Here is a 20533-nt window from a genome sequence, read left to right on the forward strand (position 1 = left end):
AAAAAAAAAAAAAGTGTCTTTAAATTGTTTACTGGCACTGCCCGTTGAAATTTACTGTACAACTAAACAAAATGACACAGTTTAAAACAACCCCGCCTTAAAGTTATACCGTGTTGGCAAATGATATGACAAAACCGTATTCACAGGCATATCATCTTTATCCTCTGCGAAGAACAGCTAATATTACTGCATCTTACTGAGAAGATGAGACTGCATCAATGTAGCCAACTAAATTCCTGTATGTCTGGTTGCCAAGGCACACCCACCTGAAGGGACAGAACAATACCCATTGAATTGAAATAAAAACGGTTTCAGTGCAATGTAGACTGCTCTTTTTCTTATTTTAAAACCCATCACCAACATGTTTGTTTTGGCGGGCGAGAGGCTGGAGAGGATTAATGCCATTCTCATTTGTTGTAATGGAGAGAGATTGAATGAGATGCGAGTTCCTGGAGTGGTCACAGAATAAATTGAACTCGTATTGCAATACAACAGCTTGTAACCGGAAAACATTTGAGTTGGGTTACTTGTAAATCAAGGCACCACTGTACTTGTATGAAATCTGGTTGTTAGAGTCAGGATTATGCTAGCATATAAACTATATTTAGGTTTAGGGCCTGACCGATTAATCAGGACGGTATTGGCTGTTTTAAAATGGTCAAAAACCTGCCTTTTTGTTTTTTTTGTAATCCATCACAACATAGGCAATGATAATGATGTTCAAACACAAACCCACTAACTCAAAAAATGGCTGATTTTGGTCGATATTTATGTCTATTGTAAAGTTAAGCAGATTCAAGTTAAAAGTACAACCAAATGGCAAAGTATTGTAAGACAGTCAAACGTTCTGCCTGTAATTCATTTCTTTATTCTTGTAAGCGTCAAGGGACCAAAAAATAACGTGTGTTTTGACCTATTGATTGGTTATTGGAATTTCATTCTGCCAAATATTGACACCAGTCTCATAAAGAAAGAAAATAAATCGGTCAGGTCCTTTGAAGAGCCAGCTTTCAATTTTGAACTTTGAGGTTCCATCCATTATTTGAGCCACTTATTCCCCATGAGGGTTGCAGGCATGCTGGAGCCGATCCCAGCTGTCCTCCCTTTAATTTCCATGGAAAGGTTTCCAAATTCCTTGAAATATTTGCAAGTCTAACTGTCACATGCATTTTTGGGTGTACGGACATGTTGCTGAACGTACAGAGGTCTTCATGTTGCTGTGAAGAGTTATGGACAATTTATGTCAGACCTGTCTGATTGGTCGATGAGTTATTTCTGTTTTTTTTTTTTTTGTTTGTTTTTTTAATGGTTATGTTGCTGTGTTTGGATACCCAAGCATACACGATGATACACAATAGGTTTGCAGTCTTATAGTCTGCAGCATTTTTAGTTTGGTAGCATTTTTGTTGTACGTATTTCGATTTGGGATGGTTTCAAGTGTCTGTATGATGCCTCATAACTTGGTCTGAACATCCTTGTATGCTTTGGCTAATAAAAAGGATGTACAGGATGCTGTCCTTGCCCGCCGGCCGGCCCCGGCCGCTCTCTCGTCTCCTTCTTATTGTCTTTGCATGATTCACGGACTTTTGCTGCTTCCTTGATGCCACGTTGTCCCAACTGTTCAATATGTCTTTTTGGAGTTACTTGTCAAAGCTGTCAACAACTGAAAGGAGTTCTCGGGGCCGCACTTTAAGTAACAAGGGGGAAAAAATGTCTTCAAGGAACAAAAATAGACATCGTTTTAAGACCAAAATAAATTGCCAACAATTTCAATCTTTTTGCCTCAATTTGTTTTCTCCGAATATGACCATTTCTTGTAAAATAGGCTTTAGTATATTATATTTTTATCCTGTAAAACTTAGACCTTAGTATCGACCACCCCACCAATTACTACAAATTTATTGAAGTGAAAATATACTTTGTTGCTTCAAAAAAATATTCAATGTATTTTTGTACAGTATGACTTTATTCTCGTGCACTTCTTTTGACATTTTGCAAATACTTTTTTTGTAAAAGTTTAGCTAAAATGACCATTGTCATGTAGTTCTCAAATTAAATTCAGACTTAAATCTTGTACTACAGTGGTTGTCAAATTTTTTGACACTAAGTACCAGCTTTTAAAAAAGCAAACAAACCCCAGTATCACCCAACCCTCATGACCAACATGAACATACAGTAGGTAAGCCAAAGTGATCATCAAAAACAAGGCAAAGGTTTTATTCCTAAAAGGTACATTTAGTATCATTGTAACCCATCGAAACATGATGCACCGTTTCAGTGTTAACACTGCGCATGAATATAGGCTTATTTGAATTTTTAGTGCAAATTTATTGCACTAAAAAGTTAAAATAGAACTGAACTTAGTGATTCTTTCACATACTGTTGATGGTACTCATACTACTTGTTGAAAATCGGCGTTGTAATATGCAAACATTATCGTTAAAAAAAAGGTATGAGTCAGTTTTCATTAGGACTTGGTTTTATAGATTTTCCGACAAAATAATTTGTAATATGCAAGTTTGTTCTCGTCACTATTATTTTCCTCCAGATTGCCCTGAAAATTTGAGACACTACACGTAAGATTTTTCATCAACCCGCGTCTGTACAACCAATAATTTTGAACATTTTTTTCCTGTTTTTTTTTTTTAATTTATTAAAATTCTTGACATTTTTGTTGCGAACAAACTTCTCTTCCACTCTTATGCCCATTTATCAAGTAATATCGTAAAATAGAGTAGAGGGAGTATTTACATTCCAAGGACTTGCAGCTGTGCGAGTCTTAGATGCGAGGTTCGGGTCTACTGCGCTGAGTTCAAACAAAAGAAAACGTCAGGAGCCTTGTGATATTCTGACTTCACTGTAAAATTTAACACATTTAATGATTGTAATATTACACCTCTCGTCTGTAAAAAATGTCACTCATATTGTTCCAACTTTATTCTAGCAATATTGTGACATTGTACCACAATTCTATCACTATGGTTGACCCTTGGTGTGGCCCCTTTATTTCTGTATATCCTTGGAAAGATGCAATTCAAACAAATCTATGTCTGCCTGAGCGATTTGTCAAAAGGCTTGATAGAGTCAAGCTTAACATGTTATTAAACATTTGAGAAAAATAGCCACGAGACTGAGTGGTGGTAGGATTGCTTCATTAGCTTTGAGGTCTTGCTGCTGTCCCCCTGGCCCCCCCACCCCCTTTTTATGTGCAATGTTCACATTGGTCTTGATGCATACAATGTCTGATTATGGACATGTTGACATTAAATCATTATAAGGTATGCATACAACAAACACACGTGGTCTAAACTATAATCATCTAAAGTGCTTTTGGTGGTGTTTTGATCTGAATTGAAAGCATGCGTTATATTGGCGACGTGCAAGTAATCTGAAATGTATGTGCAGTTAAGACAAAAAAGGACGAATAAAAAGTGGTGCTTAGGAGGAAGTGGATGTTTGCCCTGGATCCTTCCCTTTTAGTTAAGACAATAAAAAAGGACGAATAAAAAGTGGTGCTAAGGAGGAAGTGGATGTTTGCCTTGGATCCTTCCCTTTTGCTAGGTGCCACGGAGCCTTTGTTTCATTAACTGAGAAAACGAATCAGCGTATATATTTCTCAGATATAGTATTTCTGTTTGTCTTTCTTTGGGCTTCTCTCTTCCGTGATGTCTTAAAGCAAGCTGCGATGTGCGAAAGTGGTTCTGCATCCGGCTCAAATGTATTCCCTCTAATATAATGGCATTGAGCATGTCAGACGTCTTTTTTTTTCCTTGCCTGGTTTTGGGTTTTTTTTTCTTTACATTTTTGCACCAAGTAAACATGCAGTGTCGTTGATTTCATGTGAGGGAACGCTTCAAATTGAGTGCAAAGGATGTTAAAAGAACAGATTACGTTGACGACGTGAGACAGATGATTTGATGTGAGTAATTTACATAATTCCATTCGTCAATTTTGTTCATGTAATAGATGTGGCATCCCTTTTCTGCTCGAAAAGCCGTATCCTGCTTAATGGTTCGGTTGAGCTGTGGAATTGCTTTTATTCGATGTCTCCCCGGAAGTCGTGTTCAAGGTGGGCGGGTGCTGGTTGCTGACAGTACTTTCTGTCCAATCAAGAGGACGCTTCTTTTGCTTTGTTGTCCAATTAAAGCGAGAACTTGCTAGCTGGTTGAGCTTCCTGTGTGAGTCACATCGTGGTAACAGACAGCACTTTCGTCACTTTTGGACGACATCGTGAATATATCGAGTGAAAAACATCCAGACTGATGTTGAAGTCAAACCAGGTAACTGTGTGTTTGCTGCGCGAACAGGCATTTTGTCGCAGAGGTTTTATTTTTCGGGCTCCCGGTTGGTGTTCTACGACCACGCAAATGAACTCAATATAAACAAATTCTTAACATTTTCCTATTTAATGGCTGACTTATTGTAACATGTTAAACTAAAGTGCGTGTAAAAGTTCACCTCTCCGCCGCTATTGTAGCACGTTGTATTTAATTCCTGTGGTGTGTCCCTTGCGAAATGTAATGGGCGTGTACTGTAAAATATACGTTGCATTTACATTGCATAATTTTCGCCTTTTCGTCTTTTTTTTCATCTTAAAATATTTTTAAGATGACAATGTTATTCTCTAATAGCATACTTTTTATGTGGTGAGCCGTACCCTTTATTCTTGCACCCCCCCCCCCACACACACACGTAAAATTCAACGCTTCTACTACGTCTCATCTTCGCTGATCTTAAAAAATGTCAACCTTGGTTTGAAAAAAAAAATCCCCATTACAGGTTTGTTACGTGATCACAGCATATCGTCTGACAAATACTTTAAATGTGGCTTGTTTGGTCACTGAAAACCAAATACAGAGATACCACAATCCGCACCAAGGTAGGTTTCTTAAACTTTTGTTGTTCTCTTTCCCCACACAGATGGCGGACTGTGTATCTAAGGTGGAGCTGACCATCTCTTGTTCGGACCTGCTGGACAAAGACGTGGGATCAAAGTCGGATCCGCTATGTGTGCTGCTGCAGCGCTCTGGAAAAGATAGCTGGACTGAGGTAATAATAAAAGGAATCATTTGTCTTTGGTCATACAAAACATCTTCCAAAGAGGTCAAGAATTCCAGCTCTTAACGCTTCATAATGCACAGCTGTGACTGGAAGTCATTCCAGGTCATATCGCTGTCATGCACATCATGAAGCTGACTAAGAAAATAGCAAGATGTGTAAAGCTGTTATCTTTACAAAGAAGAATCAAATTATAAAACATTATTTTTTTCTTTCCCAAATGTATTCCTTCATGAACTTTATGACCTAAGTATTAATCTACAATTCAGGAAGTATTTATGTAATGAAAAAAAACCACAGAATTAGGTAACAGTGTAAAGCGCTTTGAGGTAGAGAAGCACTTTATAAGTGACAGCCCATTTCCCATATATGTGCATTCCTAGCCGCCTCTGTCTTTCTATGATTAATAGACTCTTGCGTGTGTTTCCTTCCTGTTAGCTGGGCCGCACCGAGCGTATTGAGAACACCTCCAGCCCGTCCTTCAGTCAGCGCCTCCGTCTGAACTACCACTTTGAGACGGTTCAGAACCTCAAACTGGGCGTTTATGACATTGACAACGCATCCCGTGACTTGGGCGACGATGACTACCTGGGAGGTGTGGAACTCACCTTGGGACAGGTAAATGCACATTAAACTTGTATCAAATGTTTGGACCCTGACCCTCAGTCTGTCAACTCTTCCACTATGCTCAAAATGAGATTCATGTGTGCGCGTGTGTGTGTTGTGTGTGTGTGTGTGTTGCAGATTGTTTCCAGTAAAACTCTGACCAGACCACTGCAGCTGAAGAAAGGAAAACCTGCTGGCAAAGGAAGCATTACGGTATGTAGTCTGTTTATTCTGTGCTATAATAATACTATCATTTAATTTAACAGTGCTTCATGTTAATGCTTAGATTACTGCAGAGGAGATAAAGGACAACAGAGCCATCCAGTTGGAGCTGGAAGCTAAGAATCTGGACAAGAAGGTAACTGGAAAAAAAAAGTATTTGCCCCTTTGCTGATTTGTAAGCTTTGATTTTTAAGTGCAAATTTATCACACGTATGTTTCTAAAAATCCAACCAATTTGAGCATCTCACTACCCAAGTAAATATAAAAAGCAGGCCAAATTGTCTGCGAGACAGCAGAATTCATTGGTATAATTCATTACAGCAAAAAGTCCAGATCCTGAAGTATCAAAGCAGCCCGAGCCCAGACAGTGACAAAAACTGTTGGCATGCTCTTTGTCAAATGTAGTTTCACGCCAGTAGCAATAGACTTGTGAAACGTAAAAGAATGACGAATCAATATTTTTCTTCATGTCTGTATTTGTTTGTTTGTTCAGGACACCTTTGGCAAATCGGACCCCTTCCTGGAGTTCTTCAAAAAAGGAGATGATGGAAAATGGCAGCTGGTGCACAGAACAGAGGTGCTGAAATGCTCCATTTGATGATGATGATGACGATATATCCACCAAACACTTTACAAATTGCTGTGTCCATGTTTTGTGTGTGTGCATGTCCAGGTGGTGAAGAACAACCTGAATCCTAGCTGGAAGAAGTTTTCGGTCCCCCTGCAGACATTCTGCAGCAGCGACCTGGAAAGGCCTCTCAAGGTACCCACCAAATGAGAACCCCACTTAGGCAGAAGCTTCCACCTACTTTCTACCAGACTTGACCTGCTCTCTGTCGCCCTCAGGTGGATTGTTCCGACCACGACAGCGACGGCTCCCACGACCTCATCGGCTCGTTCACCACCAAAGTGTCCGAGCTGCAGAAAGCTGCCTCCGGCTCACCGGTCAGCTGGCAGAGTTCGACGGCGAACCGCAAGAGATTTCCCTCGTCTTCATCTTCGTCGTCTTATTTGTGTCTTGTTCGCGCTCTGTCCTTCAGGTGGCATTTGATTGCATCCATCCGGACAAGCAGAAGAAGAAGAAGAGCTACAAAAATTCCGGGGTGGTCTCTGTGAAAAGCTGCAAGGTACCACTGACTGATTCACTCCAACTTTGATGCGATACAATTCACCACAGTTAGGATCAGATTCACTCCACTTATTCCAGGCTCGCTGACAACAACAAGATGCAATTAATTCATTTATGATATGAGTCACACTGATAACAAAACCATTCACTCCAATTATGATCTGATGCACTGCAGTGCAAGATAAGATTATTTCCTATCGCGACATATAATCCACTCCCGACTACACTTGGCTGGGATTCGCTTTGACTACGATCCGATTCACTTGCGTTACGATTCCATATGAAGCCTACTCCTGTTATGATGTAACGAGGCACACTTCGGCTGGCGTCTCCCTTGATTGGCTGTTGCGTGACGTGACTTTGTGTTTGTGATGTTACAGTTAGCCACGCAGCACAGCTTCCTGGACTATGTGATGGGCGGCTGCCAGATTAACTTCACTGTGAGAGCCCTTCTAACACACACACACACACACACACATACACACACACACACACACACACACACACACTCACGAGAGTTTCACTCACGAGAGTTTTGTGTGTGTGTGTGTGTGCATAGGTGGGCATCGACTTCACGGGCTCCAACGGGGACCCTCGCTCTCCCAATTCTCTCCACTACTTGAGTCCAGACGGGTTAAACCAGTACCTGTCTGCACTCTGGTCCGTGGGCCAGGTCATCCAAGACTATGACACGTCAGTACAATTTTTTTCTCACGCACTCGATTTACGCAACTGCAAGTGGGACGGACCCATTAAGCAAAACAACTTAATATGAATCTCGATGTAAGACGTCACACTTGAATTCATCCGGCAGACACTTTGTGTTTGGATCAGATTGAGTGTCTGTGTTTTGGCTAATTGCGATTGTTTTTTTTTTTTTCTTTTCTTGTTTTCAGTGATAAACTCTTCCCCGCGTTTGGTTTTGGAGCCAAACTTCCTCCTGACTACCAGGTGCGTACGAAGTCGAAAGTGCACTTCCTTAACTAAATCGGAAGAAATGACACGTGTGACAGTGAATCGACATCAGGTCCATTATCAAATGGATCAACTATTTTGATCGTCTAGTAATTGTTTAGTCAACTTGAAATGATCCAAATCCTCTGATTTCAGTCTTTCAACAGCAATTATTCTGATTTCTGTAGTACTCCATGAAAGCAGATTCTTTTTGTTTTTTTTCCAAAATGCGACATTTGCAAACATCTGCTTGTAGTTTGGAGAACAATAATCAAGATGATTGCCTTTTTTTCTGACACGTTACGAACCAAACCCATACCTGAATCCTAATCGGTGTTTGTTTGTGCTTGCTTTCCGATAAAAGTTTGAACATTAAAAGAAATTTTCTTTTGGTCAACTTAATAGAATAAATAATTCGAGAGATTCGTAATTACTCAAGTAATGGTAAATCTGTGAAGAAATATTGGACGTGAGAACGAAAAAAAATAGAATGTGTAGATACGGGTGCATGTGTGAAATGTCCTCACGAATGTGGACATTTTGGATTGCAAAATGTGGATCTGACAAAACTGCAGGTATTTGGGGAAATGTGAAAAATAGTTCCTCTGATGTTCGGACTCAGCCGAACAGTTGGAAATTGAAAGTGTGAAAATCGGCCAACAAGCAAGCCACCTTCGCATGAGGCTCATTCGATTTCCTCGCTCGCATGGGAGCCGGAATTTAGAATTTTGTCATTGAGAATGTGGAAAACAGGAAAAAAATCAACCAAAATCTTCAACATTCATCCAACTTGAAAGACGTATATGCTTGCTCTTTGGTTTGCACAACAAACAAAGGTGGGACATATTGACGTGATTGTGTTGTGGATCCCGCAGGCCCCACATCACGAGTTTGCCCTCAACTTTAACCCCACCAACCCCTACTGCCAAGGTATGGTTTTTTTTTTCTCCGTTCGTTTAGTAGAAATGCTCCCACTTCGGATTTGCCCAAAGTTTCAGCAAAGGCGGAAGGAAATAAGTCCAAATCCTCATCAGATAGATCCTCCCCACTTCTTCGATATCTGACCTTTTCTGAAATATGATCACTTGCATGTGTTCTCCTGCGGCAGGCATTCAGGGCATCGTGGAAGCCTACAGGATGGTTCTCCCTCAGCTTCGACTCTCTGGCCCGACTAACTTCTCCCCCATCATCAACCACGTGGCCTCCATCGCCTCCGGCGCCGCCCAGAGCAACAGCGCCTCTGTGAGGACCAAAACATGCGTGGCCCACGCATCCGCCGAGTCCGTTGGACTGATGCCGTGTCGTGTCCGCAGCAATACTTTGTCCTCCTCATCCTCACCGACGGCGAGATCACCGACCTGGACCAGACCCGGGACGCCATCGTGCGCGCCTCTCGCCTGCCCATGTCCATCATCATCGTGGGCGTGGGGCCGGCTGACTTTAAGGCCATGGAGCTGCTGGACGGAGACGACGGCGTGCTGAGGTCCACGGTGGGAGAGGCCGTTGCCAGGGACATCGTCCAGTTTGTCCCCTTCCTCAAGTTCAAAGATGTGAGTGTCCAACTCACCTAAGTTTTCTATTCTATTTTTCTTCTTTTTTTTACTTCTTCACTAAAAACGTAGACCCTTTCTTCCAATGCCATTTTTTTTCCGACTTTTATCCCTATGTTAAGTTTTCACTTTTAATTTTCACTTCCTTTGCCTCCATTCACTACTTTCCTATTAGCCAGAGCTTTGTCACTAAAGTCAACTGATTTCGACGGATGGAACAAAGAGAGACGGAGACATCATTGGTTGCAAATGCATTCTCCTTTTTTTTTTTTTGACCAGTGAAGTGCAGTCGTGTAATTAAGCGCCTGCGTGCGCTCTGCTTTGTCTCGCCAGGCCCCCCAGGCGACTTTGGCACAGTCAGTGTTGGCTGAGGTGCCCACACAGGTGGTGTCCTACTTCAAAATGAGAGGCCTGCAGCCCCTCAAGGTGCCCGCCAAAGCGCCCGCCAAAGCGTGAACGCCACACGTGCCGCATTCCCGCCTTCTTAACGCACTCCCAACGCACCCACCATCCATACGCAACGGACCAATCAGCTGCGCTTAACTGGCGCCCCCCCTTGCCCCTTTGACTAGAGTATTTTTTATAGAGAGAAATAATTGCTTGCAGATAAAAAGGACTCCACTGAAATCCGCAAATAATAGGCGCTTCCTAATAACAGCTATGAAAAAAAAAATTGCCAAGCATTGGGTAAAAAAAAAAGTGTCAAAAGCACAGTATTTCCATTGTATCACTTTCATTGTCATAAGATGTTTTGTTTACTGAAAAGACAGGGCTTGATTCTCATAGGATAGTTTTAATTTTTTTCTAAATAATTCAACATACAAGTAACCACTTTTCTTGAAAATATGTAGCTTATTTCTTCTAAAAGACTGACTTAATTATTGTAAGATTACATCATTCTCGTGCAATTGGGGTCCCTAAATAACATTTTCATGGGAAATATTTTGACTTTATTACTCTGAAATGAAACATTTCAGAGTAATAAACAACAACTTTTTTCAACTCAAATATTCTCAGAAGATTGCTACTTTATTTTCACCATGTAATTCATTTTCATTTTAATCAGCGTGGCCCTCGTACTCCTTTTGTACCGATAGCTACTCTTGGACCACGCCTTATTTTGTATTTTACTCGCAAAGGACCAATCGCATCCCTGCACTCTACTGGCAGCCAATTACAAGGCCTGGAGGAAGTTTTTTTTTTTCACCCCCCCCCCCCCCCTTTTTTTTTCTTCGAAAACTATGCAGCTTGGGTGAACGCACGTACAAACACACCTATTGCATTATCGCTTGTTTCCATGGCAACATGGGGCTGTAGGGCAACCTATAGACTTGACTAGTCTTTTGATTGTAGCTTCTTCTCGTGGCCATTAGTCGAAGTGCGGGTCCAAATGTTTACTACGTAACCACGGGGACCAGTTCAGTCCTGTGTGTGTCTTGTCAGTCTTTGCCAATTTTATTGGCAAGAAGTTGATTACTTTGCACTTTGGTCGATGTCCTCTCTCGATGCTGGAATTTTTGTCACAGAAATATATGCAAGACTTTATCATAGCTCATCATGCAACTTGTGCTGCCTTATTCCAAATGCCTTATAATAATAATAATAATAATAATTATAGGTGTAGTAGCTTTTAATAGTAACTATACTAGAACTGACATTCACATGACCGGCATATGGATTCCCAGCATTGGTGCCAAAAATGATGACACAGAGCAAATATTTCAGAAAATGTTTTGTGGCAATTTCGTTTTTTTTACCACAAACCCCACAGAAAAAAGGATGTAACTTGAACAAGAAGGGGATGATAAAATATAGAAGTGCCTTTGTCAAAGTTCTTAAATTGAGCACTTCGAAAACACGCACACGTGTGCGCCACAACTGTGCCAATGTAAAGGGAAAAAAATGTTGCCTCTTGATGCTAGTAGAATACAAAAGATGCATGTTCTATCCCAAACTTCGTGTTAGTGTGAAAAGAGGAAGACATTTTTTTATAAGTAGACAAATATCCAAATGTAAATTCACAATGACTTCAATTAATTTGCAAAAGGTGAAAACGACACATACTACAGTCAGATGTCCCACAATGCTTTGCTGCACAGCTCACTTGAGACCAGTAAGAAGGCACAAAACTGTATTAAAAATGCTTCAAAAATGAAACCAATAAAGCAAAAAAAAAACATGGCATGGATGTTTGGACATTTTTTCTGGTGATGCCTGCCTCTTGGGAAGACAGAGAGAACTATATCATAAATCGCTTGAGATGACTTTCGCTCCCCTTTCTTTCCCTTTTTCTCCAAAAGCTTTTCTTTTGAAACAAATGTACCTCATCAGAGTACATTTTTCTTTTCTAAGTTTTTTCTTTTACATTGACTGACATTTTCTGGAAAGAATTTAACGAAGCAAAGTATGACTTCCTTGTAAGCTTTTCCGCTCCTGAATAAATGTGACAAGTTCTAACCCCCCCACCCACCCAGTTGTACTTTTAACCCCCTTTTTAAATACGACTGCTTAAACAGTTAATTGACCTTTTTCTTGAAAATGCCAATTTTTTTTTCTTGAAATAAAAATATTAACTTCCTTCGTAAAATATGCATTCTCTGCCCCCCAAAAACTCCCATCTTTCTCCTTGACGTGCTTGTTTCCATGGTGACAGCCTCCAGGAGGCAGCTTTCTGTCAGACGTGAGTTCATCCTGGTGTCAACTGACATTTTGCTTAGGGGGGTGCTGAGGGGCTTGTTACTGTGTGATGTAAACAAAGTCGAAGTGCCCACTCATGCGCTAATAGGTCCTCGTAATGCTTCAAACAAGGGTTAGGCGTTAAAAGTAAGGTTTCAAGGCAAAAAATGGGTTACGTTTTTGAAGTTGGGCTTCTAGCAAAGGTTAGGGCTTCTAAAAGTAGGGCTTCAAATTAGGATCTCGAGCCAAGGTTAAACTTTCAAGGTAGAGTTTCAAGCCTGGTTCAGGGCTGGACTTCAGGTATCCACTTATGGCTTTAAAGGATTTCAAAGTAGAGTTTCAAACAAGACTGAGTTAAGGATTCAAGTTGGCCTTGAAATGAAGGTTTGAAGCGAACGACCGATTACCGATCTGCCTCTGTACCTTCCTTCCCATGACGCAATATTGATTAGACGTCGGTTGCGGCTCACCTTGGCGGCCGTCGGGTGTCAGTAAAGGTCGCAGTTGTCGTTTTCCGGCCAAGATATCGTTGTGTTGTGATTATTAAGCCATCAATTGACAACATACTGTCGCCAAAGTAATTGAAATCTACAGAAAGATTTCATCAAGACCTTCGGTTTCTACCAGTGAGTCTTTTGACTTGGCTTCTTGTTAAAGCGTGTTTTGTGGCCATTGCCTCGTCATATGAATGAACATAATACACTACAGTACCACAATACTTACATATACGGAAGGCCCCGTTCCAGACCTTTAATTTGACACGTCTTAATGTACTTTGCTGTGAAAACATTTTTAGTTGGGTTTAGTTGTCATTGGTCAACTTTGACCCCAAGGTATCCTAAAATTCAAGGTCAGTCACCCCTGCAAGAGAATCAAATCGGTGGACAGGTCCACCAAGTTTGGAGGTAATTGGATAAAAATAGAAGGATTTTCCGTTTTGTTTTTTTCGTTTGTTCGTGTGTGTTTTTTTTCATATTTGACATTGCTCTGACGTTGACCGTTTGATATTTGACCTATGCCAATTTCCAAAGCCATAGAATTTAAATGATGTATCTCAAGTGCTTGTTTCCAACCAGTAGCAGGGGTCTACGATGTACCGCCACGGTCGGTCGGCGTGGCGATGACGAGAAGGTGCCTTCAATCACGCTCCCGGCTGCCGGCGTTGTGATCGATACGTTGTGAAGTGTCATAACTCACACCTGGCTGCGGGGGCTCTCCGGGTTTTGAAAATCAATCAAGTTGCTCTTCGTGCTCACAACAAACCGACCGGTCGCGGCGCTCTGGCTGCTATAAACATGTTAAAATGCAGTCTTGGTAAAATTTTTTGATGTAGGTATGCCTGCTCGAAATGGGAGACCATCGTATAACATCACTCTGAGGAAACAAGAAGTCCCGCACAGTTCTCGGAATAAGAGCCCTGGCGGGCTTATTTCACGCTGTTTATTTGTCACTCCCAGTTAAAGTTGACTGCAAAACAGAGACACAAATGAGAATGTGTGACAAAACTGTAATTTCTCTGAAGAAAATTCTACTCACACACAACACAGAATGTCAAGTCAACAATCACCTTCCTTTCATCAAAACTAGTGCTTTTACAGCATCTCTAGACCAAGGAACTATGTTGGAGTGCTTGAGGAGACGCCTTTAGATAAAAGTTTGCTGCCATCTTGTGGCATCTCAGTGCTAAGGAACGAAATTGCTGTGAATTGAGGCGCTTTCTTTGAATAAAAGTAGTGTTTCGCAGTCATTCTGTGGCATCTCGGGGGCCAAGGAACCATGTTCAAGTCAGTTGAGGAGCTCAATAAGTAACCAACTCACTGACAAGTAACCAGCTGACTGACTATGACTAAAACTCGCTGACAAGTTTACGAAGTTAGTGACCGACTGATTGACCAACTGTAACTAACTGACAGACTTTGTAACACTGTTGCCTTTGTTTGTGGCCGAGTGACACGACGGCGCCGCATGCGCCTGCTTATCATTTTCATGATTTAGTGGATAAATGCTCGCTTTCCACTTGCGGCCTTAACGAGGAAACCCATTGACGTCGTGGAGCAAAGTATGCTGCGAACGCTGACGCAGATTGCCTCTCCATCACATGACAGGGGACCGATCCCTCGGGAGCGTCGTCAACAGCAACCGAGGCTGCAAAGAAACGGATGATGGACATAAGGAACTACGGTCCCTTATTTATCTCTAGAGCTCTGGAACATGGCATGAACGTCAGCTGTCATCACGATCAATGAACGACTTCAAGGACACATTATACCCCCCCCCCCCACAATATGTAAATGACTAACTGTCATACTGACTGACAAACTGGCTAACTCACTCATTAACTGATCAGACTGACTTTCTCACTGAGTGACTGACTCATGGAGTCACCCGCTAACTGAATAACTAGGCTGATTTACTGACTAACCAGCTCTCCTACTAACTGGCTTACACACTGATTGACTGAGTGACCGGTTAACTACCGAAGTGACTCACTTACATGCTGACTGTCCTACCAATGACCAACTCTAACTCAATGACTAAGTACTTAAGAAACTGTCTCACACGTCATTACGTCTTCCTCTGATGACGTAATAACAATAAACCTGTTTTCTTTTCTTCACATGATCTCATGATTCTAATTTAACCAAATGGTGACGCACACCTTTTTCTATTAACTAAGCAACCGATCAATCGTTGATTTTGTTTTCAACTCCAAAGGGACCCTTGATTTAGTGAAAGGCAGTCAATGATAAATCACGGATGGAAAGCTGATCCTTTCTCAATAATTGTTGTTCCCAAAGGAAATCATATCATGTAAAAACAGCGACAAAAAACACTCGTGTCGTTCTTTGGCGGCATAAAAAAATGCATAGTAGATACACCTGCAAAAAGCCAAACAGAGGCAAAATTGTGGAGCTAATCCTGTCAATACGCAAATCTCTGGTGATTTGTCAGAACACTGAGCTAAGATAAACCAAGTACGCCTGCGGTTGTTCCCCAGGGATTGTTCAAAAGGCCGAAGAGGAAGACCAAGGTGGCGGGAGAAAGCAATGAAGATCAGATAATTGTGAGTTGCCGCTCTACTTTCAAAATAAATTGAGTCTGAGGCCTCGGCCCACTTTCACGCATACAAAAAGAAAAAAAAGAAAGAGAAAAAAAAACTAGGCTGAAGCGTCCAAAAAAGAAGCGACCCATTTCCTTTTTTAAAAAAAAAAATTATTATTGACATTTTGGCTTGTTGGCTAGTTAGCAGGATGTCTTGTTAGCTGCTTGTGGTTAATGTGTGGTTGGCAGTTTAGTTGACTGATTATTGACTGATTAGCAAGCTCTACCACTGGTTATTTTGTTAGCTAGTAGGCTGCTTAGTTCATTCGAAGGGCAGATGACATTTTGGCACGGCAGGCTGCTTCACATGGGTGCTTAGTTGACCGTCCAGTTGGTTAACAAATTGGTATGTCACCTTTTTAGCTTGCGGGACGCTTAGTGTATTTGGTTGATGAGTGAGTGTATTAACTGTTGACCAATTTTCTGCTAAGATGGTTATATTTTAGCAATTAACTGGTTAGCTTATTAGCATGGCGTTTGTTGGTATGCTGGTTGCTGGTGTTTTTTTTTTTCTTTATTTGGTTTGTTACCGTACTTGATTATAAACTGGTTCACTAGTAAGCTACATTCCTTGTTAGTTGGTTATTTATTGATCTTGTTAGCTTGTTGACTGTTAGCTCCTTTGTATGTTGTCTCAAGTCGTGTGGCTGATAAACTGGTTAGCTGGTTGATTGCCTTGAGTTGGGTAATTTGTAGGTTTGCGCTTTCGCTGACTGGTTTATTGAGTGGTTGGCTAGTTTGTTGAAGTCTGTGTAGCTGGTTATTTTGTGAGCTATTTAGCTGCTTAGCTCATGTGTTGGTTGCCTTTTAGTAGCATCTTGTTAAGTGGCCGCGTCTTTGTGGAATTTTCTATTTAAAAAAAACATTGAATGAGCACTGATTTTTTTATAATATGGTTAACTTATTTTGGGGTCGACTTTTAGCTGGAAAGCTGCCTCAGTTGCAGCTCACACACACACACACACACACACACACACACACACACACACACACACACACACACACACACACACACTATACAGCTACCTGGTAATCCATCATGACAGTCTTAGTTATATAACATTTTTAGCTGCACGCGGACACCAAACTGATCTTAACTTCTGGGTTTCTTCATCTCATACAAGAGAAACACGCACACACAGTGTGTGTGTGTGTGTGTGTGTGTGTGCGTGCGCGCACGCACGCGTGCGTGTGTCCTCATCCCGTGTGGCGGATGTCTTCCAGAGACGTTCTGTGACGTCAGCGTGTCTGCAAACAGTCGTCAAAAATTACGTAAACATTTATTTTTTTAGCATGAAAACTTTTTTTTTTTTTTTTAATGAGCCAGAAGGGAAATCACTGTTGCTTCTCTGAACGTTGGACATGTTTATTCGTTGGCTGACGTGGGGACATTTTGGTGAGGACTGAGAAACTGGTGCAAATGCTTGAAATAGAAAAATGAGCATCTGCTTCCTTCCTTTCGTCAGCTGTTGGTGACACGTTGCCGTGGTTACCTTTGCGAGGCCTTTTTTCACTTTGGCTTGATATTTGACGACATTTCTTTTTTTTGGGGTAAAGTTTACGATCAGGACGGGCGGCATGACTGAAGACTGGTTAGCATGTCCACTTCACAGTGCAGAGGTTGTGGGTTCGATTCCGGCTCCGGCTTTCCTGTATGGAGTTGGCATGTTCTCCTTTCATGGGTTTACTCGTGGTATACTCCATGTAGGCAGCCATCTTCTTGAAAAATGATCTGATCAAATCTGACTTTAACCTAAAATAAAAAGAAAAATCATACCTCTTGTTTTGAAAAACTACCAGTAAAACCAAATACATAGAATTGTGTTGTTTTTTTATTCTTGAAAACTTTTTCTAGCAAATATATGATTTTTTTTTCCTGTGCCCCCACCCCCCCAAAAAAACTACAAAAATAAAAATATAAAAAAATATTCATTATTTTTGCGAGACTACCAATACAACTCAACTTTTTTTATTGAAAAAAAGACTTCCTCAAGAACATCTTTTGTTGTTGAAAAATATTTTTAAATTACACAATGAATGAATAAATACTTTTCGGCAATCAAACTTGTCACATTAAAATCTTCATCTTATCACGTTCCAGGGTGGAATTTACCACGTTATAACGTAATATTGAACCTTCTCTGGTTTGGCAGCAATATTGTTCCGTTGATGATGACTTTTGCTCTCGAAAAAAAAATAAATTCTCAAAAAATATATCCCCCCCGCCCCCCCCCCGCCTCCCAAAATTAAATAAAACACAAAACAAAAACACGTTATTCTTGAAAGCCGAGTAGTTAACAAAAACGTCACCATTAATTTTCTCGGCCATAATTGTGCCTGAAGGTTTGTCCGCCGGCCATAGCCACGCCCCTCCCCCCTTCCTCTGCCTGTGATTGGTTGGCTCCTCTCCTCCCTCCCCTGCTCTCCTTCATCCATGCCAGACTCTCCTCATCCTCTCAAGTGAGCTGAAGGATCCCGGCCGAGCATCCGAGCCTGGGAGGCGAACGGCGCCGCCATCACCTCCTTCACCCCCTTCTGTGCAAAGTTGCGTGTTTTCCCCAGCGCGAAGATGCGCAGCCGAGCGCCATCCGCGCAGCTCCAGAAGCTCTCCTCCTAAGACGGCGTCAAATCCCACTTTTGGGACCTGGGAGCAAGGAACAAAGCATCCTCTATGAGAGCTCTTCTTCCTCCCCCTCCTCTTCTTCTTCTTCGCCCTCCGTCTCCTCCTCCTCCTCCTCCTCCTCTGGCCGCCGCCAACCGCCACCGCCGAGCACCACCAGCATCTTCCCGGCTTGTGACTCGCCTTTCCCGGCTGGCTTGGGGGGTCTGCCGCCGCGGGGGGCAGCCGACGACCGCCGTGCAAGACGCCGCGCGCCGTACTCCGCGTGAAGAATGCCCAGCAGCCGCGCTTGGCCAAGCCGGCCGACCCGGGCCCGGTGGCGGGCGGGGGGACCACCGGTGGGGGCGGCCTCTACATGGAGCGCTCGCAGAGCCGCATCAGCCTGTCGGCGTCCTTCGAGGCGCTCGCCATCTACTTCCCCTGCATGAACTCCTTTGACGAGGACGACGGAGGTACCGTACGTGCGTGCATGAGTGAGGCTACGTCGCGGCTCTTCATTTTCGTATCATTCTGTTGAGAACGGGAAAGGCACGTGTGGAAAATGTTTTTTTTTTTCCTAATTCTGACATTTTTTTTCATGCAGCCATGGTTTTCTTACACATATGAACGACTCATACGCTGAACCAGCCACACTTGAGGTCCTATTTACAAAGAAAGTTTTTGACGGTTGAAAATTGGAGGCCGTAACGGTGAAGAAAATCAACACACAATTTCTTTATTTGACAGTCCGATTCAAATGATACATCGGACCAAGACGGGAGGGAAAAATCATTCACAATGATAATGACTTCAATTTTGTTGATGTAGAACACTCACATACATTTCTTGCAGACGCGAAAGACTAAAGTGCGAAACGGTTGAGTCACAAACATCTTCACAGCAAACATGTGAGTCGCACAATTTATACGTAGTGACCTTCAAACTCTACAGGTTGAACGATACACAGTACATACTTATGTTTCTATGACATATATATGTTTCTATATTTTAAAATATTGGGGAAAATAATTGAAAAAAATATCCGATTTTAGATGCTTTGAAACTTTGCATCATTCACGATGCCAGCACGCACTGAACGTCCCGGGAGTGAACGAGAATATGTCTGCTTCATGTTTTATTTTGCAGATCTGATCGATGACATCGTTGATCGATTGGCAAACTATGACATTACAACTGACCGCTGATTTAACATGAAATGCAAAATATCTGCCAATCCGATCCAGCCGATCAGATCTGTGTAAAAACGACAAGAGGTTCAAATAAGCGTGCTAACCTTACGGCAAAAACGGCTGTGTCGTTTTTTTTTTCAATCATGGCTTCAAAGCAGTGACAAAGAGGATCCATGTCAAACTTTTAACCAGAGTCAATGGGGAAAAACTTGTGCCCTGAACATAAAAGACAAAGCAAAAAAATAAATAAATGTGCTGAGTAAATCCTGCACTGAACACACCCACGCCAGCGCACACGCGCGCACAGTATGTGTGATGATGTCATGTATTTGGCTGCCGTCCGCCATCAGTGGAGGTCACCGAATGGCCGCCGTGTGCTTTCTCTCTCCGGGCGACGGGAAAACGACTCTCACATGCAATACATCAGAGCATGTGGGCATAACCAAGACTAAGACTGAGACTAATATATGAACGACAACAAAAAGAGATCGCATTTTGCAAAAGTTTAATTGCTAATAACCAAAATCACTACACAAGTTCTACATCAATAGCTATGGCAAAGTACTGCCAAAATATATTTAATGTAATTTGTATACTTAATTTGTACTCTTTGATTCATCTGCGAGACTGGTTATTTGCCTCAGAAGATACTGCTGTTTTGGTTAGCAGCGGCGTTCCAATGGGGCTGCGTAATTACCCGTCCGAGGCAGGACTAATTCTTGCTCAAATTGTTGTTATGGGGAACTTGTTGTTTCACTGGTCTGTTGATCGACGGCCATCTTGTTTCAAAAATATCCTTTTGATCGGACGCACCCGGTAGAGCCCACCCAGCCCCCCCCCGCCCCCTCACGTGCTTCATCATTCCTCCTCCTCTTCCTTCTCTTCCTCCTCCCAGTGGAGCAGACCTCCTTTCCTGGCACACCATTTTTTACTCCTGACTGTTTTGGGTCGCCTCACCCCCTCCCCTATCCGTCTCCCCCATGCCATCTTCGTCCCTGTGCTCGTCGTTCACAGTTCACAGATTCGATGCCGAGCCCCCCAGCAGCTTTGCTGTGTCCATTTGTCTCGAAGAAAGGATGAAAGACAGAACGAAAGGAATGTTCTCTTCTTTTTTTTTTTTTTTTTTCAATATGCTGTATCTGCATAAGCGAATCAATCTGCGACAATTCATTCGGTACAAGTGTGCGTGTATGTGTGTTATGTGTGGTGCACGCATGTGTGTGTCTGAGTATGCATGTGAATTATTTATATGTGTGTGTGCTTGCATATAAGTTAGTGTGTGTGTTTGTGTGTGTGTGTGTGTGCGCATGTGTCTATATGTCTGTACGCAAGTGTATCTGAATCAGAGTGCGTGTGTTTGAATTTCAGTGTGTGTCCGCATGGACATGCAAGTACAACGTGTACGTGTGTCTGAGTGCATGTGACTCAAAGTGCGCCTGTATGTATC

At 42.1% G+C, this 20533-nt stretch overlaps 2 protein-coding genes across 3 annotated transcripts in view; both read left to right on the top strand.

The window, feature by feature from the left end:
- The first annotated feature begins 4150 nt into the window (after positions 1-4150).
- cpne1 (copine I) lies at positions 4151-11688 on the top strand. The gene is made up of 16 exons (XM_019860496.1): positions 4151-4280; positions 4921-5049; positions 5497-5676; positions 5803-5877; positions 5951-6022; positions 6380-6463; positions 6560-6649; positions 6733-6831; positions 6927-7013; positions 7396-7455; positions 7575-7708; positions 7912-7966; positions 8845-8899; positions 9078-9211; positions 9283-9519; positions 9853-11688. Exons 1-16 carry the CDS (start codon positions 4263-4265, stop codon positions 9973-9975), a joined length of 1632 nt encoding a protein of 543 aa, XP_019716055.1. The 5' UTR covers positions 4151-4262; the 3' UTR covers positions 9976-11688.
- Positions 11689-15075: 3387 nt separating this feature from the next.
- The window catches only part of rims4 (regulating synaptic membrane exocytosis 4), a 12749-nt gene continuing 7291 nt past the window's right edge, over positions 15076-20533 (top strand). The window contains exon 1 of one of the 2 annotated variants that reach the window (XM_019860439.1): positions 15076-15259. Coding sequence is in view for 1 of the 2 variants with exons in the window: in XM_019860438.1 (XP_019715997.1) it covers positions 18273-18369 (97 nt within the window). In the remaining variant the exon portion in view is untranslated. Of the gene's footprint in view, positions 15260-17618; positions 18370-20533 lie in introns of those variants that run through there. The other variant, XM_019860438.1, reaches the window with a different exon arrangement.

This window comes from Hippocampus comes, unplaced genomic scaffold (genome assembly GCF_001891065.2).
Source record: "Hippocampus comes isolate QL1 unplaced genomic scaffold, H_comes_QL1_v1.1 scaffold106, whole genome shotgun sequence".
NCBI classification, from domain to species: Eukaryota; Metazoa; Chordata; class Actinopteri; order Syngnathiformes; family Syngnathidae; genus Hippocampus; species Hippocampus comes.

Excerpts from the sequence above, each read along its gene's own strand:
- cpne1 (XM_019860496.1), top strand. Across the intron at positions 6,650-6,732 it reads ACCTGGAAAGGCCTCTCAAG|GTGGATTGTTCCGACCACGA; the intron begins GTACCCACCAAA and ends TGTCGCCCTCAG. Across the intron at positions 7,967-8,844 it reads AACTTCCTCCTGACTACCAG|GCCCCACATCACGAGTTTGC; the intron begins GTGCGTACGAAG and ends TGGATCCCGCAG.